Source organism: Oryzias latipes, chromosome 12 (assembly GCF_002234675.1).
Source record: "Oryzias latipes chromosome 12, ASM223467v1".
Lineage (NCBI taxonomy): Eukaryota > Metazoa > Chordata > Actinopteri > Beloniformes > Adrianichthyidae > Oryzias > Oryzias latipes.
This window is the reverse complement of record NC_019870.2, coordinates 23,048,510-23,075,282: the sequence shown is the minus strand read 5'-3', so window position 1 is coordinate 23,075,282 and position 26,773 is coordinate 23,048,510. Positions and strand designations below refer to the sequence as shown.

The window sequence follows — 26,773 nt, the reverse complement described above, 5'->3', positions numbered from 1 at the left end:
CCAAAACCAGAGAAAGGGAGAACTGGGGTTGAGAAAACATCTGCACTTTCTATGCAAACCTGCCTGATAGAACAGACCTCTTTTTTTGCTAAGCAACATTTAGCTTAATTCCAGAGCAATAATGAAGGACACTGACTGGCACAAACATAGATAGGGACAATCCAATTGGATTATTTGAGGGGAACAAGTATGATCAAACAAGGAAAATGTATGTCAAGCTTCATTCTGTTTCTGAGAATAGACACACAAGAGCCAGAGGCAGAAGAATGAGCAGAAAAGTGTATGTGTTTAGGAAATTAAGAGTGAAGCTGTTTGTTTCAGTACCGATCACTAAATTAAAAAGAAAAATGTTAAAAGTATGGACAACATATGTTTAAAAAAATGTCATGACATCCTCGTGCCATTTCTCATTTTATGAAAAACAGGCATCATGTACATCCTTTGTACTTTATGAGTGAGTGTGGTTATACATAAAATGTATGCAACGTTTTAATGTTGTACTGGTAGTAGTTAAAACTTTCATTCCAAAGTAAGAGTCTACTAAAGACAAAAAGTTCAAGATAAGATAAGCAGTCTCCACATTACTTATTTGTGCTTATATGGTTTTGTATATTAAGGAAAATAAAAATAATTGTATTTTTTCCCAAAATTCCAGCCGGAGACACACATGGTTAGATAAAAAATGAGAAAAGGAGCAAACTTACCATAAGGCAAAGGTAGGCGATTGCCTAGGGCCTCTGTGTCTAAGGTAAAATTTATGCCCATCATTATTTAACTCTGTCATAAAAAATAAAAAAACATCTTGAATAACTAAACTGGCATAAGGCTATGGCTATGTATCACCAGTAGCTTCCATAATCCATTCAATTCACCAGAGCCTGGATCGATTCGATACTTTAAATCCATTCAAATCGATTCAATTTAATTGAATTTTTAATTTACACAGTTTACACTTTTAGAAATACATTTATAGAATAACATTTATAATCTACATGTTTTGAAGATATTTATATCAATCTGATACACTTTACATACTATACAAATTAGAAATGAAAAAATAAACCGATGAGATTGTTAACACCATACAGTGTTAGATTTTTACATTTTTGGTTTCTAAAACAGAGAAGCTCCGACAAAAATATTCAGATTATTAAAATTCTAAAGGCTCCAAACTACTCATATTACAAAAATACATGTTCTGCCTCTCCTGGCCACTAGGCGGAGTTGCGCTATAGCGTTACACTTTATTCCAGAAAATTTGACTATAAACTATGCTTTAGACCACAAATGGTTACTTAAAAGAAAAACCTAAAAAGAGTTTGGAAAATTGCGAATATGTAAAGCTGTTCATTTAGTCAGGAATGTCTGCATAGGTCAACCAAGCGTTAGCATTAGCCGTTCTTTGGCTTTACTGCTGTTATGCGTTAGGTCACTGGAAACAGAAAGGCATAAAAGATCAATCTCTACTTTTATGGAATAATTATTTATCTATTAAGCTTGGATCGATTCAGATTGCGATTTTATAAATGCAGCCCTACATAAGTTTGATGATTTAAAAGTGTTCTTCCTTGTCTTTGCCGTCCCTCTGCAGCAATGGTATATTTCAGTCAACAGCAAGTCCAGAGATTCGTATGTTAGCGAGCAGAGGCAGCATTGCCAGACCGGGCTGTTTTTAATCCAGCAGCACAGTTTTTATTCCGACTTTGCTTTAGGTGGAAGAACATACTTTGGGTGGGTTTGGGATCAGTTCAGGAGCTTTTAGTTCCTGGTTGACATACGCTCCAAGCAGGAACAAGTACAATGAAGCACTGCTTCCTCACCTGCCGTCATGAGATGTAAAGTCTACTGATAATAAAATAAAAATCTGTTCGCACTAACCTGTTCAACAAATGCCATTTTTTTGTTTTATTCTAATCATTTTTATCCTTTCCTTAACCTGTATTTCCTATTTGACACACAAGAGATTACGCAATCTATGTAAAAAATAATAGAGCCTTTGTTTTATGAATGTATATAAACCTTTTTGGGAGGATTTTTACTGGTTGTGTGGCACAAAATTTCCTTTCATACACAATTAGGAAAAACAACAAACCCTTTTTGGATTCATCTTAAGTGATATTTGATTTAGTTCTTCCTGTTTTATTAATACCTGGGAAATTTTATATTCACAAGAAAAGATTTTTGAAAATAAAACTCTTCTTTATTACGTTTCACAAGGATATTTGCTTATATTTTATCTCACGTAGATTAATGAAAAGTAAAAATAAAAGAAAAAAATTCTACTTTTGTTCATAATAGGCTAATAACTTAAACTAGAACTCCTAGAGCCTTAAATTACAGTATTTGTGTTATTTCCTACCTTCCTTTTTATTTTATTTTTTTGTTTTTGAGCAAAACATCAGTGTTTGTTAGTTAAGTTAAGAAGTCCATTATTTCACGTTTTTCTCTGACTCACTCCAAAAATGGTGGATGTGATATTAAAAATTGAAGTTTAAAGTTGGACTTAAATAAAAGATTAAATGATGATTCAACGCAATTTTTTTTAAAGGGTTTCAATGAAACAAAGAGATCCGAAATGTCTTATTAGCACATTTGGATTTGTGACATTGATATAAAAAAAGTGTACGTCATGTAAGGACGTTAGTTTTACCCTAGGTACGAATTAAAATGAAAAAAAAATTGAAAACCACCGCTGCACAGAGCCTGGTGTTATTGTTCGTCTGGGGCCCCCTAACTGTTAAGGCTGCCACTGGATTAAAAGAATGATTTATTGACACTAAGATTCCCGAAGAATCTGTAACTCTTCAAGTACTTTTTTTCCGCTAATAGACATTTAAAGTATCTGAGAACCAGATGAGCACCATGTAAGCGACATGCTTAATTTCACGAACTAAAGCATCCTCTCAATCAGATTCTCCCAGCCTTTTTTCCTCTGTTATTGTAGCCAGCTCTCATCATTATTTTAAATGCTTTTGCTTTACCCTCTTCACACTCGGTTGATTTCATTATAGTGACGCCAAGCGGGTAGCAGCCTCAGTGTTTTCCTTCACTTTTTCAATGGGATTGGGGATGCTCACCAACGTTCCCTCCAGCTGCCACTTATGAGAGATTGCTTTCTAGAAACGTCATCAATCAAAGGGCGACATGACAGACTGCCCACACACCAAAAAAAATACTCAAAGACGGTCAATTTCTATGTGCGAGGAGAAAAAAAAAAGGTCCTTTCTTTCTGTTTCACACAAGTTGATAATGTGTCTGACCTGACGAGGAATGATAAATGCTGAGAATAAATGAGATGGGCAGCAAGTAAAAGAGCTGTGATGAACAACAAATTAACTCAATACGTCATGGGTACACCAGCAGGTGAACAAATTAAACATGTGAACAGATTACAATTGCAACAATTATGTATTTGTGTTATAGATCTTAATATTCATTTGTATTAGGGCTGCACGATATGAGGAAAATTTGCGATATGCGATATGAGGGATTAATATTGCGATAACGATATAATTTGCGGTATATAAACAAATATCGAAACAACCAAAAACATTATTCCCATTTTATTGCAACAGTTTAAGAATTGTACTCCAAATGACCCTCGTTGACATAGGAAGGAACATCTAACATAAAAGGGCTCCATCTGATTGGTCAACAACGTTAAAGGGTCAATCCGATTGGTCAAATGCATAAAGGGATTTATTTGATTCATTAAATAATTTAAGCTGCCATAAGATTGTTTTAGCACATTTAAGGTAACCATTTATTGCAATTTTTGCTGTGTTTTGCGATATGCATATTGCACAGCTTGATCTTGCGATAACGATAAATTTGCGGTATATTGTGCAGGCCTAATTTGTATGGAATTGTAATCATAATAACAGTGTTGCAATATTGTACTCCAAACCATAAACATTTCGAGCCACAATTTAAGAGAGGTAGTAATAGGAGAGGGAAAAATGTACTTCTTTTTCCCCTCCCACTCCCGTTCAAGCTACTGTATGTAAATCATGTGTATTCTTTATGCATGATATCTGTTGAATAATTGTACACAAGCTTGGAATAAATCACACAAGATCAATCAAATTATGGTGCATAGGTTTGTGATGATTCTGACTTACAAACACGACATTTTATAAAGTCACTTCAACTGTGGAAAGAAATCAAAAGAAAATTAATATTTTCCAAGAATACACGCTTTTAAAGCTTTAAAATGATTTCAGTTTAGCTCGTCTATCATGCCGTCTTCTGTGCCCTGCACCCCTACACAAAGCCCTTGAAAAGAAAGCCTAAAAGGTTCCTTAGGGAAGAGCAAAAAAACATACAGTTTAAAGGAGATTGAATCGTCCCTTGTCCTCTGTTAAGTGGGATAATTAAAATGTAATTAGTATACTAAATGGCAGCTAATCTAGAAACATTAAAGAAAGAAAAAAAAATGGTAATTTGATATTTTATAGACTCCAAAGGCTGAAGTCAGTTGTCCAGAATATAAATGAGTGTCTGTGACCCACTGACACCTTCAGGAGGAGAAAGAAGCCATCCTTCAACCTTGGTTCACACTCTGCTAGTTTGTTTCTTCTGCCCTTGACCAGGATTTTAAATCGGGAGGTGGTGAAGAGGGATTTTCCCTCAACATTCCATTATGGTACTCAATCCAACACATGTATCATCTGATAACTAATTATGTAGTAAACTGGATTAAAACCAATTAAAAATTTAATTTGGAAACACAAGTTCATATCGAAGAGATTCTTAAAGCTGAGATAGGCTGATGTTAATATTTAATTTAAAAAAAAGAGTTATGCTATGTCTGAATGTCCCGTTCTACTCCCTAACCCCTCAAAGACTAGTGCAGAACTATCTAGTGTCTTTTACAGATTACTTATGAATCCACTGTGTTCTGATGATAATAACTTGGATGATTTATAAAAATTGACCAAACTATTAGGGGCATTGAGCGAGACTAAAGAATCAGAGATAAATCCATCAAACTTTATTAACTGCGTTCAGTCACTCTAGCCTTAACCCTTTGATGCACAACATGGGTCAAAAGTGACCCGGCTGAGTTTATATTTTTGATATCTTTGCAATATATTGATATTATCCTTCATTTAATTCAGTATTCCTTTTAATTCAATTCAATTTAATTCAGTATTCCTCAATTAACTTTTTTTAGACCATCACACATTACTATCTTATTTTTTCATTTTTTACTTTTGGAACAAAAACTGTTTTTGTATCACTACCCCTCTAATGCGCAACATGGGTCCAAAATGACCCACTTTCATTTTCTATGTTATTTCTCATATGGCTCGGTATTTACACAACATAACTTTGAAATAATTTACATTTAATCATTTATTCCTCCATATGTGTTCAAAATATCTTGTTTTTTGTGCCTTTTGAGCACCATGCATGATAACAAAGCAGTGGATGACAACAGTCAGAAGAAGAAACCAGAATTCACCCAGTACTATGACAAAACAAATTAAGGTGTGGACACAATGGATCTAATGGTTAGAAACTATTCATGTCAGCTGAGAACACAGAGGGGGCCCTTGGTTCTCTGGTACAACATGCTGGATGTTGCCTCCCTCTATGTCTTCAATGCACAACACTCTGGCTATTTGGGGTGTGTCAGCAATGCACGGCGGCTTTTTATCAAGTAGCTGGGCAAAGAGCTTGTCATGCCACATATGAAGAGGCGCATTGAGGGCACATCCCAACCTCAAAAAGCATGTTTGGGCGGCAGTAGCTCAGGTGGTTGAGCAAGTCAGCCAATGATTGGAGGATCGGCCCTTCGATCCCGGCTCCCCCCCAGTCAACTCGTTGCGTCCTTGGGCAAGACACTTCTCCCTCCCTGCCTCCAGTGTGGCTCCACTGGTGTGTGAATGTGCATGAATGTCCCGGTGATGGTCAGAGGCACCGTAGGCGCGAAATGGCAGCTACATCTATGTCAGTCTGTCCCAGGGCAGCTGTGGCTACAACAGTAGTTACATGAATGGAGAGTGAATCAATAATGGACACACTGTAAGAACTTTGAGCGTCTGGAAAAGTGGAGATAAATCCAATCCATTATTAGGGGGGTCTAAGGGCAGGGATGCCAGTATAGCTTAGTCAGTTTGTTAGTTCATTTTTAGTATTTTCCTATTGAACTCTTTGTATTCGTGATCCTTTTGAGTTCATGTTTTACTTCGAAGCCCATCGAGACGACTGTTGTTGTGATTTTGGGCTGTACAAATAAAATTGAATTGAATTGAATTATTATTTTTATTATTTTCAGGCAATTGGAAAATGTGGGTTTCAAAAACAAACAGAGCCACCATCCAGCCTGAAGAGAGCATCAGACAGGAGGGCCAAAAGAAGAGGAAGAGGTGTGCGATCTGCCAAGTTTCCTAAGACAGAAAAGTCAAAAGCTGGTGTTCTCTCTGCACCAGATCTGTGTGCAGAGCACAAATGTCACATTCTAGTTTGTGAGCATGCAAACACGAAGGTCGCAATTGGTTAAACAGATGTGCCACACCAGTTTAAAGTTGTTAAGATAGTAATACAGTTCAGATTGTTAGACATGTAATGCTATCAGAGGTATGTATTACAAAATGAAAATAACCGTGTTTCAATTAAAGAAATAAATGTTTGGCCCCAACAAATTGCAAAATTATTAATTCAAAACAAATGTTACTATTATAATATTAAGTAATTTGATTAAAATCACACTTGAATGATTGGGTCGTTTTTGATCCGTGTATGTAAATTTGTTGTAAAAACCATTGTTATCCATGAAAGGAAAAATGTAAATAATATTCTGGTTTAATTAAAAAAAAAATTTGTAATGAATACCTAGAATATTAAAAAGTAAAAAATATATATCTTAAAAGATACAACAAAATAAAAACTCAGCCATCATAAGATTACATAGAAAATGAATGCGGGTCATTTTAGACCCATGTTGCGCATTAGAAGGGGTGTGGATATGTTGCGCATCAAAGGGTCAAGAAGCATTAGCAATGCTAGCGTATTCACAGTAACTGTAACTCCCAACCTTGTTTGCCACATGTAAAAAAACAGACCGATGCTGCTTACACAAACGTTACAGTGACTACGCTAACTCCCAACCTTGTAAGTAACACACAAAAAAGACACGGTCCAACATCACTACACGTTGACCATGTTAGCGTATTCACAACAACTCCCAAAGTGGTTTGCAACTTGTAAAAAAGCAGACTAACATTTTGACAGAGTGCTGTCTGCCTCCTAAAATTGCTTTGACATCAGAAAGCATAGCCAAAGGCACTCTGGATAATAAAGTGTCCTGTAAATTTATTTTTTTGACTTTTAAGCGCCTTATAGTGTGGAAAATGCGATACATTTGGTCGAATGAAACAAGCAATATGATCGCCATTCTAGACTGCATCGATGTACACTAGTTTTTCCCAGAGACATCTGGAAAAATTTCAGTGCATTGAAAATTAGTATTGTAGGTTCGGACTACACAACAAAATGGTGAAAGTTTTTAAATTTAAATTTTGTCTTAGATTTCAAATTTAGTGCACTAACCGGGGAACAGTAAGAACATTTGGACACAGCCTTAGACTTTTAACATTAATTGGTATGTACAAAAAATTCCCTATGAAAGCGGGAAAACCTCCAGCCGGGATAGATTTAAATTACACGTTAACGAGGTCACTGGAGAAAATAATCCCTTCCGCCCTCTGTAACCCACGACACACTGGTCCACTTTGTTTGCATGATTAACAAGAGACTAGACCCATGGAGAGGATCAATAAGCACCAGCCTTTTATGGGACTGACTTCCACACTGCAACCGTACCGTTGTGCCCTTCCAATCCCTGAGCCAATTATGTGATATGATCAATACTTGTCAGTAATGGGATATTGGTGCTTCTTGTGACGATTTTGTGGTACAGGCTTACAAAAAGAAAAAAAAGCAATCCATGGCTGGTGCTAGATTTAAACTATTTTTAGCTGCCAGTAAGCGCAGAGTCAAAGGAGTGGACATTATCAGTTTGCTTTTGCAAAGGGAGAAATATATTAAATGCTGTTTTTCTTCCTTTTCTGAAACACTGTGTTTGTGTGCAAGTGTAGAGCTGGAAGTGTCCTTGAACATGCAGGGTGGGAGGCAGTTCTGTGACTTGAAAGCTGTGCTTCTTCCTAGTTCCAACCTAATCTGACATTGACTTCCCTAACCATCATGGCAACAGTTTAAAGCATCAAGCAGAGGAGGGTGTTGGCTCTGACATCAGCTGAGGCAGCAAGCATCCTCAGCCTTCAGATGCTAACTTAGGTTTTGGTGAGGAAGGAGAGAAAATGACCGATTCATCACCAAATAGCTGGACTCTTTTTTTAAATGGACAGATAAGGATCCTTTGTGCTCCACACTTGGTCGAACTGCTGCGCAGAGAAATTGAGCCATCTGGCTGGCAGCAGCAGACATGCAGGACTGTGGCCTCCTCTGCTGTCCTCTCCCCCACTCCCCTCCCTCTGTGACTCCGTGGAGCGATGGTGCCCAGCAGACCGTAGCTGGCACCGGAAAGATTTAGGCGCCATTCCACTGCATGCCCATCTTAATCACCCCCAACAACCACGATGCAGATGGAGCCTTTTTACAAATCAGATGGCATCCATAAGGCTCCATGATCACAGTCTCTGGTGGAATGACAGCACTGGCAGAGGGCAGTCAGAGAGGGTCACCCCTCCACCCCTTCCACTGTAATGTATACTAGAGGTTAGTAAGGGGAAGTATCAGAGAATACTTTCATAAACCAGTCTATTTCGTCATCTGCTGTAGAAATATAGACAATTTTAATCCTTAAAGTCTTTGGTGTTTCGAATATGTTTTTGTGGTATTTTCCAACGATGAAGAACATACATCAAGAAGATTAAGCATAAAATTGCATTTCTGAGTATTTCTTTATTAAAATTGTTCTGAATCAGGAGTTGATGCTGTTTGAAAAAGCTTGTAAGTGTAATGTAGAAGCTGCTACACCAAGCTACAGTCTCCCTGGTCCGCTCCATTCTGATATATCCACTTGTAAACAACTAGATCCATGTAGGTCTTCCTTTTCCTCATCCGGAAAAGGAAACTCACACCTGGCTCAAAACTGTACACCTGGTTAGCACCAATGTTGCTCACCATTTTTGTTGCCCCACTATTGGGGTGTGAGGAGCTGTAAACTAGTGGGAGAGAGTGTAAACAGATAGTTCTCAGGAAGTAGGGGAGGGCGTATTTACACCAACTGTTCCGCCCACAACTTAGAGGCAAATTTCTAATTAACTCCTGCCGCTCTGCACAAACTATATCCTAGAAAACAACACAGGTTTTTTTTTATTTTGGCTAAAAATTGCATAATCATTATTAAAAGACCACTGTGAATGCTTTAACAATAGATCAAAATATGATTAAAGTGGGAATTTAAAAACTATTTTTCAATAAAAACACATTTTCCTTTAGCAAGATGAATCATTGCCACATCAGCAATCATCTGCCATATCTGAATATTTTCAGCTGCACGCTGTCTCCTATGGAGTCGTGTCCAATTTACTGCTGCTTTGCATACTTCCTGTTGTGCAACACTGCTTGTTGCCTACTTTTACAACCTCATATTCATTTACTTTACGAGGGCTTATGGAATACTGCGAGACGCTGTCCTACTAATGAACATGAGGAACAGCCCAGGACCTCCGTTTCAACACAAACACCACTCTGGAAGTATTCTTTTTCCTTCTCTCTGGGCACTTTCCCTACCTTGTGCCGCACGGGAAACCGAGATAAAACACAGTTGAGTAAAATAAGTGAAAATGTGTGACAAACACAAACAACTTTGCTTTTCCTTGGGGAGTTGACATATTAACTACTACCACTTACACAATTTAAACATTTCCCGTTCATGTTTGTAGTACGCCTCATTGGTTCTAAAAGATATGCACATAATAAAAAGCAGGAACCTGACCTTTATGTAATTTAAGACAAAAACAAATAATATTAGCTTCCATCATGTCAACTCTGTTTATGCGAAATATCCACCTTTTTAGGGATTCCTCCTGAGACATTAACACTCTTAAACTGTTTGTCTTGCACCATCTGACACAAGGATTAACTTTAGGAGAATAAATCTCATCTGGCTTATATCAAATTTTCCCAACTTAAAAAGAAGCAGCTGGACACTGGCAAGAATGTCTGTTTTTAGGTCATGTGAACATAGACTTTTCTCCATCCTCATAGAGTTGAATCTTCCTTCCTCCTGCAAGACGTCCGGTTGAACAACACGACCTTGAACGGGGCGCCATCTCCCTACTATCCCTGAGAGCTCTGTGCCAGTGCTCAGCTGTTAATGATGAATCCATGAATATCAACGTACTCCTATCTCCTCCAGCCATCTCCCTTATGACTACAGAAGTATTAAATATATATTACATTCTAGTTCTTTGTTCCATAGACCTAGCTTTAAGCACTCATGCTATAAAACTGTAAAAAAATAAATTCTGTGTTAACATTACAATAATTCCTAAAACTAAATACGAGTGTGAAGTAATGAAAAGAAATCCTCAAGAGGAATGTATGAAAGGATCTGTGGAGTATTTTTTTTAGGCATAACAATAAAAAAGGACTTAATGTAAATAGAAGAGAGAAAAAATGCAGGAAAATCTGCAGTACTCTTTCAAAAAGAATAGACGGTTAATTTAGCGGTTCTGCAGCAATTCTTTTGGTCTAGTTTTGATACAATAGGAATATACTGTCCGCAGTAGACTCTGACACTTCCAAACTAGTTGAAGTGTGCTCCAGGACTATTAAAAAACGAGATTTTCCAGACTAAATATAAATAGAAAAAGTTTGACTCACTGGCATTTAGGATTTAAGTTTGAATGTTATCCGGATCTTTATCGTAATGAGTCCCATCACGTTTTCCAGGTAATAGGTTGTATTTGTAAAACTAAAGCAAAATGAATGTCAGTGCTAAAACATCGAATATGGTTTTTACTCAAATGTTCAGGTTCTATCATTTCTATCAAGCCCTTAGCAGTCCAAGTTTTTCCCCATTGAGACATGTATGTTTTGGGCTCAGATTATGTATCGACTTTCCAAAAACCATCCTTGATTATAGGACATTTCTGACCTTTTTGTGCGTGGAATTGATTAAATTTCATCTGCATGGCCATGCTTGGTTGTTAGGTTTTCATGATCAAATTTTCCCACAAACTCAATATCCTTTGAAAAATAAATCATATCCCACTTAAAAGATTATAAAGATAAAAAGATTGGCTTTTGTCTCACTTACATAAACACGATAAATAAATTGCAGAATAGTAGTCAGCTGCTTTGGGCTCAAGTCCAATTCACTAAAACACAATACTGTGTCTAACAAATTAGTTGTTGAAATATGAAATATATAAAGACACATAGAGAAGTTTCTGAAATCATTTTGAAACAAGCACTTGTGGCTAACTGCAGAGTTCTTAACTGAACATAATCTCTAGAACCAGGAACAATAGAGTGCTCTAAAGAGAATGTGTGAAGTTTAAAGTAATTTTTATGAAACAAAAAATAAATAAATCTTCCAGAAGGAGCCCTAAACAAGCCATCATCATTAAACTCATAAGATATGTTGCAATTACCTGAACATGTAGTTTCACTAAAACAGTGATTCATGGTTCTGTCTTCACTAAAGCTGCAAACCTACATGATTAATATGCATTACCTTTAGTTTTTGTTCATAAGGGCCTGAAAATAAGGATGAAACTCCATTTTCAAGGCGAAAAACTTTAAGATGAAGCTTTTATTGATATAATGGCAAATTCCATAAAAATGTTTTTGTATATGAATATTAATAAATGCATTTTAACACACGTTTGACCCAAGTGTAAAAGCACCTTTTTTAACAAGACTACTAAATTGATCAGAAATGAAGAGCCTGGCAATTAATTACAAATAACAGTTAAGATATTACAAATAAATACATTTTAATATTAAGTAATTCTTTATTAAATTTATTTCAACAATAAAGCCAACATAGGGATTTTAAACTGAATTTATATCCCCATGAAAATAATGTAGGCTGTGTAATAAAAAGCACAAACACAAAGTCTGTTGAAATAACGGCGATACCAGCTGACCCTAACCTACTATTAAAAAAGGAACAGTAAACTAAAGAAAATTAAAAAAGTATTTGTCACCATAAACAAAAACTTTTTTTTTTTTTTTAAATCCCTTCAACATATGACACACCGCCTATAAGCTGGTTCTGGAAGGTGTCAACACCCAACCCATGAAAATGACTAGAGTTCAGGTTTAAAGGATTTTTGTAACCTTTGGAGTAGGATTACGTTATAAAAGACTTGACACTCTTTGCTTAGATCCCTTCCCTTCTTGTCAATCCCATTAGCTTTCAGTTTCACTATCCCAGCTGTTCAAACCAGGGTGTTTCTTTAATGAGGTCCATTATCAGTATTACCTGCATCCGGCAAGGGGGCAGGGTCATAGGTCAACTGTAGCCCTAAAGCTGAGATTAAATAACCCCTTAGGGAGGAGGCAGGGGCTGCTTGTTTCCAGTTCAGTCACCACTTCCTCACTCCCTTTGCCAGTTGGGATTTACCATCCAGTTTTAAATACATCCTTTCTTGACTGGAGTCCATTTTTTCTATGCTGCAAAGCAAATATGGGGCTTTCATGTTATTTCCATGACCTGCAGGAAAGAAGTAAGGTAGAACATGATCATGAGATAGATCAAGACAAGACAGTCTTCAACTCTCACTGCAGTTCTCTGGAAACCACCATTTATCTTGCAGTACAGCCAAACAAAGCAAAGGAATGAGATGAGGAACAGGAATTTTATTACAAACGAAACAAAGATGAAGAGATAATTTTGCACTGCATTCATGAACAGCATTACATCCATTGAATGAAGAGTGGATTGAAAAAGGAAGCCTCTTTTATGTCTTTTTTTTTGTTTCCGAAGGTACATTTCAAGCTAGGCCACATTTAGTGCACAAGAACAGTTACCCGAACATAAAACCTGTTTGGAACATTTAGTCAAAGCTGTATATACTGTAGTGTGTATATTTGACTGACTTGACTGTATATTTCCTGTTTAGTTAAGACAATTTTAAAATCTCTTCATATCTTAAAAATATGAGATTCCTTGTTTTAAGTCATTTATATTGAATACTAAAACATATAATAAAAGAAGGGGAATAATAAGTGGTGCACTTTAACATGTCATCAAGAAGATCAATAAGATCAATCATTAAGATCAGCCTTTAGATTTTAATTTGTTTTTTTGTCCAAAAACATGCTTCATAGGTCAATTGGCAACTCTAAAATTGTCCCTAGGTGTGAGTGTGAATGGGTGTGTGATTGTGGCCCTGCGACAGACTGGCGAACTGTCCAGGGTGTACCCTGCCTTCGCCCACAAGTGGTCGGGATAGGCTCCAGCAGCCATGTGACCCCAAAAGTGATAAAATGGCAGAAGATGAATGAGCGTCAAAATGACAAACTTTTTTTTGAGAAGCAATCATCAAAGGGTGTTGAATTGGTCTAATCCTCCAAGTCTTGCTAACAAAGATTTCTGCTTTCGGATGGGTCAGCTATGTAAAGTTGTCCCCCTACAGTTCCTTACTATACACTTTAGGAGGTAATACAGGGAAGTGCTGGTGGGTTTTACAGTTTCCTTGAGGATTGTATGGCCACCTCAAGAAATGTCATGAAAATGGAACGTACCATTTGCGTGCGCATGATATGCGCATGTGATGTATTTGTCAGGATGTAAGTTGCACACACTTTTGACGTACAAGTGATGCTGTCGTACACCACACTTTAGTTGTTTGTAAGGTGTGCACATTGGCCCCTTAATGACAATTCAGAAATGCGCAAGGGGTTTGAGGGGGATATGCACGCGCTTTTGGGATGCCTGTAGGGTTTTCATACAAACTACACTCTGTCTAATAACTTAATTTCTAACAGTCAGGCTGCACGTTCAGAGCGCACTTGGGTACACAATAGATTCACAAGGGGCTCGCAAGGAGTGTGCACTTATCACTTTAACAGCACTAATGGGCTACCAAAAAAAATGAAAAATCTTAATGATGTCCCTGCGTCTCACCCACTTCACCCTTACCTACCCTTGCATGTTGTAGTAGTGTTCACTATGACCGGTCACCCGCAGCATACTTGTAGAAAATGTGCATGAAAATATTCACTCTAAGGGCTTACCAAGTAGTCTTCGATCTTAAAATTTTGTGCGAGCCACCTGTGTGGCCCATAAAGATTTGCCTTTTTTTGGCTCACAGACAGCTGTGACCAACTGTAGGTGCAGTTGTGGCTAGGGCACCACACATTATTTAAAAAAGAAAATGGTAAAAGAGAAAAATTCAAAACATTGGTTCATTTACTTGTTAGATTCATAAAAGTTGAAAGAGCTACTAAGGGGTTCAAGTTATTTCAACAGAAGAAGTCTCCATGGTTTTTGCATGCAGCTCTCGTGTTACTGGGGGGAGAGGGGGTTGGATAGACCTTTAAAGAAATCTTCACATACATTCAAGAGGTCAATCCAAAACAAATGAACTTAACCCTATTTGCGACACAAGAAGCATTTTAGAGTAATCTTGTTTTGAACAGGTAACCACATTTTAAAATTATTTCTAATCAGTTTTTTGCTGACAGCCGCACAAACGGAAAGAAAGAAGCTCAATTAGTGAGAGTGGAAGTCAGTGTGGGACCTGCAGCCCCGTGGAGTACAGAGGCGCTTGAGGAGAGCTCAACAGGCTCGGCCAGCGTTTAATTCAGTCTGAACACACGTACTGTAACATCCCTCATATGTTTCCAAACAAAACAAGCAAGTGCACGCACACACACGGAAACAGGAGCACAGCAACACGTATATCCGCCTGAGTCATCCCAAAGGCATTCACAATAACCTCACTTGAAGGAAGGGGGGGGGCGTTAGAGGAAGGAAAAAAAAAGCAGGAGAACCCACAGGCGCACACACACTCAGAGGGCTTCAGAGAGTAAAGACTTCTCTTGTCTCCCAGACACAGCCTGAGGCGCTGCATTCTGACTTCAGATACTTGGAGCTCCGGAGCGCCTGCATACAGCCGGGCTCATTACACGTCCATTTACAACCTTGAGGTAACGATGAATAAATGGTAGAAACACAATAAGGGGCTTACTTGACCATATAAATGAAGGTCAGTTTCACACTGCAAGAGCACCTGTTCACACGCAGAGAAAACATAAATATTCACAGTTCTTTTCCTTCTCCACTTTGATTTATGACTTGTTTTACGGTGTGCTCACACCGTAATCCCAGAACACCCTCATGCTAAAGTCTACCGGCAGCAGCTCTTATCAAGCTAACACACGATAAAAAATCTCCATGTTGGTTTCTCTTCACTTTCAATACTTTGCCAACTCCAGTCTTAAGAGGCAATAAATTAATAAAAGAACAATCTAAAAACACATGGTAATTTTGGAGCCATTACAAGTGTTGTGGCAGCCACATAAACTGCAAATTGCGTCATGTCTCTTTGATTAGCTGAGCTCAGCTCAGCACAAAGCACTGATTTTTGTCGCATTTTGAAGAAATAAACAGGAAAAGCTCTTCCAAACTTATTGTTGTGACCAAAGCAGCCTTCCAAAAGAACAACTCTTTTTAATGAAGAGTATGTTTTAGCTACAGTATGTCCAATATCTTGACTCAGCGATAAGAAGAAACTTCTTCCAACTTTCCCTGACTATTGCAATTTTCTCCATGCCAGCCTGTTTTTCAAAATAAAGGCGTTTACTTAAAACTTAGACTCACAGTGTGTTTGGTCTAACCTAAAAACACTCAGATAGTAAACAATTTCATACAAATGTGATTCCAACACCAAAGAGGAAGGTTAGAAATGGTAGGTTACATGACCCCATAGGAGTTGAAGGACTTCCCATTTACTTAAACAGATACAGTGGTCCTTCCCTATATTGTAGTTTTTAATAGAGATATATAAGGTAATTTCCCCTTTGTGGTATCAATTAAGTGTTATTCTATTATTCTATTCTAATCTTCACATTTTGCTGTCTCAGAGAATTTTTTTCATTGGATTTTCTTTTCAGCAAATTGTTTTCTGCATCTGGAATAGCTGTATACCCTGTCAATCAATCACAAAAAGTTTCATCCTTGAAAAAAATTACTTTATTATAAAGCCTCACATATTTCAAAAACATATTTCAAAACTCAAGCTACTTACACCTTGCTAAGTGCAAATTTTGCAACATCTCTCTTTATTTTTACTGCAATATTAAGGTGTCCTTCCAACCAACATTTGAAATTTTTGGAGGTAAATGTTAATTCTAGTTTTCTATTTTAAATGTTTTTTTGGTCTGTTTTCACAGGATGTACTCCAGAGGACCTGAGAAAGGAAATAACTATAATTATATTCAGATTTCTTAATGTTATGCTGCCGTTTACTCACTGTCTGGGACTGATGACCTCTTAAAAACACATGGGCCTGGCTCCATGTCTGAGTGACTCCAAAAATTTGGATAGTGTGGACTCAGCAAATCTCAGCTAATCTTGATTGCAGCTTCAATGAGGCTTTTATGTCGTGCTTTAAAGCTGCACACTGGCTTTAGTGTTGCTGCCATGACTTTCCCGTGAGCTCTACAGAATGCATGCACGCAAAACAGAAAAGGAACTGGAGCACAAGCTGGGATCAATGACGATTAAGAGCATCGCTGTGAGCTGGTTTGGTCACAAAAGCCTCTGAAGAGCATGACTGCAAAATGAGAACATATCCCTTTTGTGGGTCCGAGTGCTCCTTCCATAAGAGCCACAATTATGGAATGGGTCACATTGCATTATGACCAATTACAACACCTACGTCCCATACTTTATGGCAATGTAACTTAATGCTCAACAATGAACCATCCTAAGAGAACAAACTAATTCACGAAACAATCAATCATTGTTTGAGAACATCCATTGAAGGGAGAAAAATGATGTTCAGAGATAATAGCATAATCACTCTGCTTCACCTCCTCTTCATTTGGCTAAGCCACTGACACCGACACACGCGCTCTGACCTTTCCTTTATCATAAATCACATACTCCTGTTTTGCTGCCAGGACTTGGTTTAACCCAATTTGTCACTGTGGACACTGTTTCCACCCTCGCTGCAGATTCACTCAGAAGGACCGGGAGCACAATTAGAGGGTGGATCAAAGCATGCCATCAAGACCCCCCCCGTCCCTTATTTCTCTCTCCCTTTGTAATCATGGAAGTCAGGAGCTTCTGGTGCTGATAATATCTAGGCTACCGAACAAAAGGGGGAACAGAATGAGGACTAAAGTGGTAACATCTTTGTTTATTGTATAAATTCCTTTTTTTAAATATATATTTAATTTTAGAAGTGTCATTTTAAAAAGACGTACAAGATACATAATTAATTAAGGACTAGCATGCTACTTAATCACCTCTAAAATGCAAAAACAACCAATTTTCTCTTTGTCTTGAAGGGCTAAGAAGGCCATTTAAATTGGATGTGAAAAGGTATTATTTACAACCTGAAACGAAGGACTGTTTAAAACTGGAGTCACACCACAGACCCTTGTGCATCTATTCCATTACAAATTTTGTTGGACCCGCTTTTCAAATGTTAAAATGTTGTTGAACCTCATTATTGCCTAGTACGTCAGGTGACAGTTGCTCAGGAACAAGGGATCTACATCTTGGCTAAGAAGCAGGCAGATTGACCCCTCCTCCAAATTTTTTATCTGCAGGGACCTTGATGACCATAAGATACTACCAGCAGATCTTTCATTTTAAACTACAATAAAACAAAAATCAGGAAAGCATTTTTAGTGAGTCAAATAGCACTCCAACAGTAAAATTCTTCACAATGTATCACAATGGGGGGGTTAAGGGAGTACCCAGATGCACAGAGGAGGCAGGAGTTCCAGGTGAACAAGATCTTTAAGAAAGTAAACAGACTAAAAACCAAAAACCACTGCTTAAGCAGGCAAGGCAAACTAGAAAACATGAAACACTTGAAATACACAGAAACTGGGGAGACCTAAGACTATGGACCAGCACAGGAGGATGAGAAAGACGGGACTTAAATACATACAGACAAACGAGACACAGGTGACAACGATGAGGGCAGATGGGGACCAAAAGTAAAACTGGAATACAACACAAAACAGGAAACCCTACAAAATCAAACAGGAAATGAACTCAAAATATGACCGAACAAAAAAGAGAACAAAAACACAAAAGCTAATAAACTAAACCCGTAACACACTGACACAAGATATTGTGACAACAAATACAAAATACATAAACTCTGAATATTTTCTGTTTTCGGCTGCTCCTTTTGTGGGCCTCTTCCCTTCTAGCTTCAACCTCAGCATCCTTTTACCAAAATCACCACTGTCCCTCCTCTCAATGTGTCCAAACCACTGGAATCTGCTTCCCTGCATTTATCTTTGAAACATCTACCAATAGCTGTTACTCTGATGGATTGATTCCTGATCCTATCCATCCTCTTCCCTCCCAAAGAGAACCTCAACATCTTCCTGTCTGCTACCCCCAGCTCCGCCTCCTGTCTCTCTCAGAGTCTCTAAACGAACAACATGGCTGCTTTCACCAGTCTTCTACACCTTTCCTTTCGTTCCTGCAGACACTCTTGATACAAATCACTCCTAAAACCTTCTCCCACTCGTTTCAACCTGCTTGCACATGCTTCTTCACTTCTCTACACATTGGGGTGCTGCTGTGGCGCAGATGTAGAGCGATCGATCAAACTTTGACCATAAGGTTGCAGTTTCAGTTACTGCTTTGCCTGCCGTGTGTTGAAGTGTTGTAAGGCAAGAAACTAAACCACAACAATGGTGATTTGGTTAACGCCTTGGATGACAGCTCCAACACCATTAGCGTGTGAAAAAGTGCATGAGACCTGTGAGCGTAAAGCGTTTTAGGTCGTAATCAAAATAGAAAGGACTTTCTAAAGTATATACCATTTATTATTTACTCTGTTGTTCTGAACTGTTGATCCTAAGAACTTAACCTTCTCCACCTTCTTCGCCTCTGCTCCCTGTAACCTTACTGTTCCACTTGAGTTCCTCTCATTTACACACAGATCTTGCTGCAACTGACCTTCAATCCTCCCCTTTCCAGAGAAAACCTCCACCTCCTCTCTCACTCTCACTACAGATCATTATAGTCTCGTTTCCACTAAGCGGTACGGTCCGGTTTGGTAAGGAGTGGTTCGGTACGGTCCAGTTAATTCTGGTGAGCATTTCCACTCAGTTAAGATTTGCTTCCACTGAGCGTTTTTTTTTTAAAAGCGCATGCATGGCGTTGGCCCGTAGGCGTGTGATTGTAGTACGAGAACTAGAAAAGCAACAACAATGGAGGTCATCAAGCAGCTCGTCTTTTTATTGCTTTACTTCTGGTAAATCATGTATAACAGGAATTTATTGTTGTTTTAAAGAAAATTGGGGCGGCTAAGATGAATACCGCAGTAAAGAGGATTGCATCCTGAGTCGGCAAAAGAGTCACGTGTGTTACGTGTCACGTGGGCTTTCTAATGTTGTCATCACTTTCCGTTCCGTTCCATTTTTCAATGGACCTACATGCGCCATTCCATTTTACAAAGGAAACGCTCGAAATACCAGACCAGACCGCTCAGTGGAAACGAGGCTTATGTCATCTGCATACATCATGGTCCACATAGAAACAAGGAGGGGTTAAGCCCCACCATGAAATCCTACATCTCACCAACAACCTTTCTATAGGTCTACAAAGATATAGAATAATGGACTAATACATTACAATCTCCAACGTAAACGGAAGTTACACCGTTGTTTTTAACTAAATAATTTGTTTGACTATTAGTGCACCTCCTAAAAGCACATTTTGGCAGGCAGGAAGAATTCTGCATAACACTGGAATTTATTTAACTAAGTACAAAACAAAATATCACACTGGATTCTGGGCAAGTGTTGCTAGTAGGGATGCAGCACTGGTACCAAGTCATCAATTTTTACTGGACCAATAAGTTTCAGGCCTCAATTGTATTGTTAACGGTGTGGCAATGGGGCGTGACAACGCGTAGACACGCCGTGCACTACTTTATTTGGATGAGGGATAAAAAGACAAGCCATTCTCCCTCCTTTTGACACTGCTTTTCCTTTGCTACTCCAGTGGGGAGAGGTGGGGCTGCTCACGCGCTCTCATATTCCTCCACAGAGAAGTGACAGCAAACGCACGCGTATGGCAGCACGACCACGAGCAAAAAGGTCCAGTGGTGCTGTATTTTTCTAAAATAGATGGCCTACACACACTGCGCGTGTTCTTACATGTAATAAAAACATGGCTTGTAAGAGTGGTAACAGCAGTAACCTGTCCAAACACCTCGGTAAAATACACCATACTCTAGCAGAGAGGTGTGCAGCACTTAACTGTCCAAGTGAGACGTCTAGCACCGCTATAGTTTCTATAGGTTTGTATTCTAGCAGTACACACGTGGAGCATGTGTCTAAAGTGTTGTTTATCAAAGATAAGTACAGAACATTAAAATAAAAATAAGGGGCTACGAGCACGACAAATTATTCGACATACAAAGTAAAATTAATTAAAATAAAACATTGTGCATTTTTATTTCCACTGTAATGGTTATTTGAAGTGAGGAAGCCTTTTTTATATTATAAAAAGTATGTCATTATATTAGGTATGTTTTTGATTTTATGTATGTGTATATATATATATATATATATATAAATATATATATATCGTGTGGCAAAGCATGTTAAATTATTATATATAGTGTTTCAAATTGTTTTAAAATAGAAGTTGAACACGAACTTCATGTGGCCTGCCGATATGTAAGTAAATGTGCTTCCTGCTCTGTTGGTTCTACAACAATGCTGGTTTTCAGGATCTTACTTAGATCAGCCATTTCCAATCCAAATCTGAAATTACATAATCCTGACTGATCTGTAAAAAAATGGAAAGAAAACACCACGTTATGATTTGTCTGGAACGTGTTTTAAGAGAGGATTTGTTTAACCCCCATATTTATTAATAAAAAAAATTAAAAAGCAGGAAACCACCACAAACTGATAATAGCATCTATGAAGGACTGCGGTGGAGGGTTATATGGTTTGGCCTAGTTTTGCATCTATAGCTCTTGTGGGTGCAAACCCCGTCACGTCCTGCATGAACAAATGAACATCAAAGTACCAGAAATTCACATGTAAGGGTCAAATGAAAACCAACTAAGTTAAAGTGAAAACAGAACAACAACACCAACAAAACAGATCGATAAAGTGTTGCTAAAAACGAAAAAAAGAATAGTTTTGCATAAACCCAGCTAAAGTAAACACATCAAACCAAAATAAATCCATATGGACTGAAGCAAAACTGTAACACAAAATTGATTTAACACTTTTTGACCCTGGTAAGAGCTGCCATTATCAAATTGATGGACAAAAACTTTATGTTTATTTAATATATTCATATTGTACATCATGTTGTTTCATTCAGCTTGAGCTAATGATTCATACATTAAATGTCCACAATATTATAGTTAAAAAAAATTGCGGGCAACAGGGAATTGCCACTTTTGTAAACTTGCCACACTAATGCCGTTCAAAATCTATAACTTCTAATTCCAACATTTTTTTCCCCCAAGTAGCTTCCTAATGAGAGTCAAGGAGTTAGGAGGCAACAGATCTAAATCTAGGAGTTAAAAATTTATAGCTGGTACTGGTTTAAGTGAAGATGGCACTCTTCCTGACGTCAGAGGTCAACTAAACTTCAGTCATGGTTGTAGACTTGAGAAGGTGGTGTGAATTTTTGTGAAGATCGCTTTAAAAAAAAAAGCTTGTTTTTACCATATTGTCCAAAAGTGGGAAAACAGTCAAATTTCACACTTTGCCTCCAAATGGTCACCAAGCAGTAGATCCTGTGGCCATTCATTCCATAATCACTTCAAAACGTCCTTTGGATTTCACCGACACGTGTTTTGGTTTCATTAGTGAAATTTGAAATGTTTTATTGTGGACCCAGTCCTTTTATATGACATCTTTGCCTGCTGTGATATCATCATTTTTGGGGGAGTGTCATTCACTAATGCCCAAATTTCATTTTCACCAGGTACCAGGTGCATGCAAATTTTGGTGAGTTTTTGAGCATGCGGCAGGGTTGACACTTTTGTTCAAAGGCGCAGTAAGAAAGAAGAATTGCAAAAACAATATGGTCCTTGCAGTCAGTGACGGCTGCATGACATAATTAAACACAATTCTCATTTTGTGTTAATCTGCATGACAACACCAGATGTCAATCAAGTTCAAGCTACAATAAACTTAAAACATCAAGAAGCTTAACATAAGGATTATTTCTTATTCATATGTGATCTCACTTATTGCTATAATTAAAGGGGATATATCTAAGAAGTGTGAGGCAGACAGGGAAATGAGACACACACATTGTGGCTGTGCCAAGAATATCAGTCTAATGTCCTGTTGGAGACCAAAAACCTTGTACAGTCGCTGTTGAGGCCTCCACAACCAAAATAATTCTCTCAAAACTGGCAACTTGGATCAACTCACCAAGCTTCCAGACACCAAGGGAGGGCCAGCAGCACTTTAAGACTTCAGGGAGAATGAAAATCAAATTAAACATTAGCCAGAGAGCACTTGTGTGTTTAAGCCAACTTCCTCTGTAAACCTGAACGTCCTTATTCTGGTTTTGGAAACATGGGGGAGATGAAGTGGAAAATTGGGTGTCTTGGGAGCTGGGATGAGTGGCATCTGTGATCCAAACGTCTAATCTAATCACAAAGTACATTAATTCGATCATCTTAGTTTCATTACATAACAGGATGCTTGCTATCTGTGTTTCTCCAGCAATGTTTTTGTTTGTTTTCCCTTTGATGCAATGAAGAGAATCTGGAAGTAAATACTGCCAAAAATCATTTGCCAAGTTTTATGTTCTATGGGAATTCAACCCTTTTCTAAAACTCCCAGAAAAGGCAATCATAACTCAATTATTAGAAATTCACTTTATTTTCCTATATTCACATTTTTTTTAATCATCCTGTCTTTGATAATGATACACCGCTTTTTTGAAAATCTAATCAATGAAAGACTTGAAGTAGCCAGAGGAAGTGAGAATTTTACAAGTACTGATGAGAAGTGAAAATCTTCATCTGCAGCTCATAATTATTCAAAAAATTAGAATTTAGAAAAATTTCAATGCAAAGGACAAAAAATAATATAAACTGGCTGAAGTGTTCTGCACCTCAAATGACAAACCTACAAAGCGCAGACCTAAACCAGTTCTCGGGGTCACATAGTTCATTGCTACAGCAGCAAATGCAATTTTAAACATTTTGTTATGCATTTGTTAAACAGGAACCAGAAGACCACCTTCTTATCTGGAGACAGGCTCGTAGAGAATCAACTGAGATACAGAATATAAAGGTACATCAAGAAATCAAAGAAACTTTTTTTAGTGGAAATAAGCAAAGGGATCAGATTCATGTCAAACGGTCCAGAGTAGGGTTTAATAGTATATTCTAAGATAAATTTGCAAAGTTCAAAAAGTTGTTTATTCTATCGGACTGTATTGAGACTAGCAGACTAGCATTGGGAGAAGGCTGTACAGTGGTGTGGTGGTAAGTAGTTTGCTTTTTAGCAAGACTCAAACCCCTGGTCCAAATCCCAGCCGGGACCTTTCATTTTGGGGTTGTTTTCATTGTGCATATGTGGATTTTCTCCAGGTACTCCACAGTTCAAAATCATGCTTCATATGTCAATTGGTATCTGCAATTATTCCCTTCAATGTGAATGTAAACATGTGTGGTTGTCTGTCTCCATGTTGCCCTGCAATGAACCAGCGAACTACCTGGGTTGTACCCCGCCTTCGCCCTTCAGTGGCTGAGTAAGGTCTTGTGGAAAAAAGCAGGTTCAGAAGATAAATGGAAAGATGGATATTTTGGAAATACATTCAGACATATTTAGGAAAAGGCTTTGTTTGTTTTTTTAATAATCCATCCGTCCATCCATTTTCAGAAATCACAGAATCCCTGTAGGACTCACTGAGATGCTGGAGCCAACCCAGCTATTGGTGGGTGAAGGCGGGGATACACACAGAACAAACAGATTGCCAGACTGTTGCAGGTCAACACAACTACACACACTCACATTCAGACCTAATGACAATTTAGAGGTTCACTTCCAGTGAAAGGTCTACGTAAACACGTACAAATGCGTGTTTTGGGCTTCCGCATACACAACTCTCGCGTTTACGCATAGCTACGTACATTTTTTAAGTCAGTTTTTGGGCTACATAACACCTTGTGGCCACTGAACGCGTGTTGAGAGTTAAACCAGGTCAAACGTCCCTCTTAATTTATGGAAGTGCCAACCGCTTAAAAATTGATCATGGAGGAGAAATTCATAATTGCACCTGGGCGGAGTTATTTAACACAAAGTTTCTCATATATTAGAAGAAAGAAAAGGCCTGGAGCAAGATTTGCTCAGTTTGCACCGCTTCAACGTTTCTCACCAACTGTAGGTGGTGGATGTGCACTAGTAAACAGTAGCAAACGAAAAAGATGAAGAGGCCTCTCCCTGCTTGTCCATATGCTAAATATGCACTGCCCGCTGTGAACATAGCATCAGGTAAGACATTCAAAATGAGAAATAATAAGGAGAAAAAGGTAACCATCCGCTCTGAGGTTTCAGAAAACACCTCCTTTCTCCTCTTCTTTTACCTACAGGAGTCTAAACCAGGTCCACACCTTTCTTAAATTAGAGTTTTGGGGGAAAGCTCAAGCTGTCCAAAGAAATGTCCCCCAAAAACTGTAAATAAATAGAATCAGAATGAAGCAGTGAGGTGTGACTGAGAGGTGCAGGTAGAACAAGCCATGCGCCTGGCTGGGGATGATCATTTCTGAGCTCCAACTCACCTGTGACATCTGGGGTCTGAAATTGATCTCCTTCAGGTCCACTGACCCGGGAGAGAGGTTGTGCAACATCTGGCACAGAAGCACCCCGTCTCTCAGAGCCTGTGCCAAGTCGAAGACGGCCGCTGAGGGCCACACGACCCGGTGGTTGGGGGGCAGCACCTTGCAGTCTATCAACCACCGCCCGCACTGCCTCCACTCCTCCATCTCTGCTCCGGGGAGAGGGGGGGCTGGATCTCCTCGAAGGCAAACCCGAGTCTCTGGAAAGCAGCGGGTCAGGCAGGGCGCACCAGCAGGAACGACGCTCGGTGTCTCACCGGAAGTCTTGATCATTCACTATCTGCGCCGCAAAGTTCCCAACTTTGCGTGTTAACAGCTGCGGTGAGCCCTCTGCGCGCGCATGTTCAGCTCTGCTGTGCTCGCGGCAAAGACACGACTCCGCTCTAAAGCAGCGTTTTTCTTCTCTTCATTCTCAAAACTTTTTTCCAGCAAATTCTATCAACGACGACTGGATGGAGACAAATCATGCAAACAGCTGGAAGCAGGGTTTTTTTTCTTCCTTAAAACAATGTCGACTTCTCTACTCACATCAAACAACAGTCAGTACTAGTGAGGAGAAAAAACGGTCCAAGACTTGTTAGGAGCTGAACAAAGCCAAGAGTCTCCTACACAATTTGCATGTCAAGTTTCGTCTACGCAAAACGACAAGTTCCAGTTAATTCCGAGAGGAAAATTTTGAATTAAGAACGCTAAACTGAAGAGCACTCTCACGATACCGTGTGTCCTTTCTTTATTTAAAAAAACAAAACACACGCTCCGGTGTGGCGCCTAGGCTTCGGTAAGGGGTTCAGGAGACCACAGGAGTCCGCGTTTGTCCCGCTGAACGTCACGTCAACGCTACTTTGCCTCGCGCCTGTGCGCACGCGGCTGCACGGAGCGGGGCTGTTGTGAGGGTTTCCCCCCTCTTCCGTTCTCCTTCTGGCTCCGAGGTTCCCTTGTGCACGGAGATGTTCCGCGGTCCAAATCCCGCTCTGTCCGTATTTTACTCATCCACGCTTCAGGTTCGGACCCGACTGAGGAGCTGTGGAGCTGCCGGTTCTCTCCCACGTAGTTACAAATCGAACAGCGTGTCTGCACTTTACTAAAGTGTCCACATTCGCTCCAAGAAATGGGAGTTTCAGGGAGTAGTTTGGGTTGGAGCTGGACAATTGAGCATCGGGGTAGCGCCCTCTATTGGCTGAAAGGCATTCAGCAGGCTCCCTGCGTTTGTTTTGGTTTGTTTTGTTTTATTTGGATCATAATTCTTTTTTTGTGGGGTTTGAGCTCACACCGGTCACCAAAATATCTAAGACATATTAAATTATAAAGGCTTGTGAGATAAACAAAGCCTTTAACTAAAATATAGAAAACAAATGTAACAATCAGTCTTCAGTGGAAATAAATAAGAAGTTACAAGAAGTACATATTTGTATAAAGTACTCTTGATAGTAATTTAACTTCACTATGCTTATTAAATTTAATTGAGTATATTTTTATGTAAAAAACTACAATTACTCAATTACGATGAACTGTTTTTATTATTTTTTATTACATTTGCAAATTATTCTAGGAACAGCAAAATAGTGTCTCTTAAATAAAGGCATCAAGTATAAACATTTATACCTATAGACATTGATACTAAGATTTAGCTTTGAAAATAACTACATGAACTCTTCAGCAAACCTGGTGGTTTGTGTCATACTGTAGGGAAAAACAAAATATTAAACATAGGAAAAAGTTACAAAATTTTGTTTTTCTAATTTATACTA

General features: G+C 38.6%; 1 protein-coding gene across 8 annotated transcripts in view; it reads right to left on the bottom strand.

The window, feature by feature from the left end:
* The window catches only part of vav2 (vav guanine nucleotide exchange factor 2), a 254,659-nt gene extending 228,500 nt beyond the window's left edge, over positions 1 to 26,159 (bottom strand). For 4 of the 8 annotated variants that reach the window (XM_011481996.3, XM_011481993.3, XM_011481995.3 and 1 more), the window contains exon 1: positions 24,969 to 26,158. In XM_011481996.3, the coding sequence (XP_011480298.1) occupies positions 24,969 to 25,298 (330 nt within the window). In that variant the 5' untranslated portion in view covers positions 25,299 to 26,158. Of the gene's footprint in view, positions 1 to 24,968 lie in introns of all 8 variants that reach the window. The other 4 variants (XM_011481992.3, XM_020707823.2, XM_011481994.3 and 1 more) reach the window with 2 other exon arrangements.
* Positions 26,160 to 26,773: the final 614 nt, after the last annotated feature.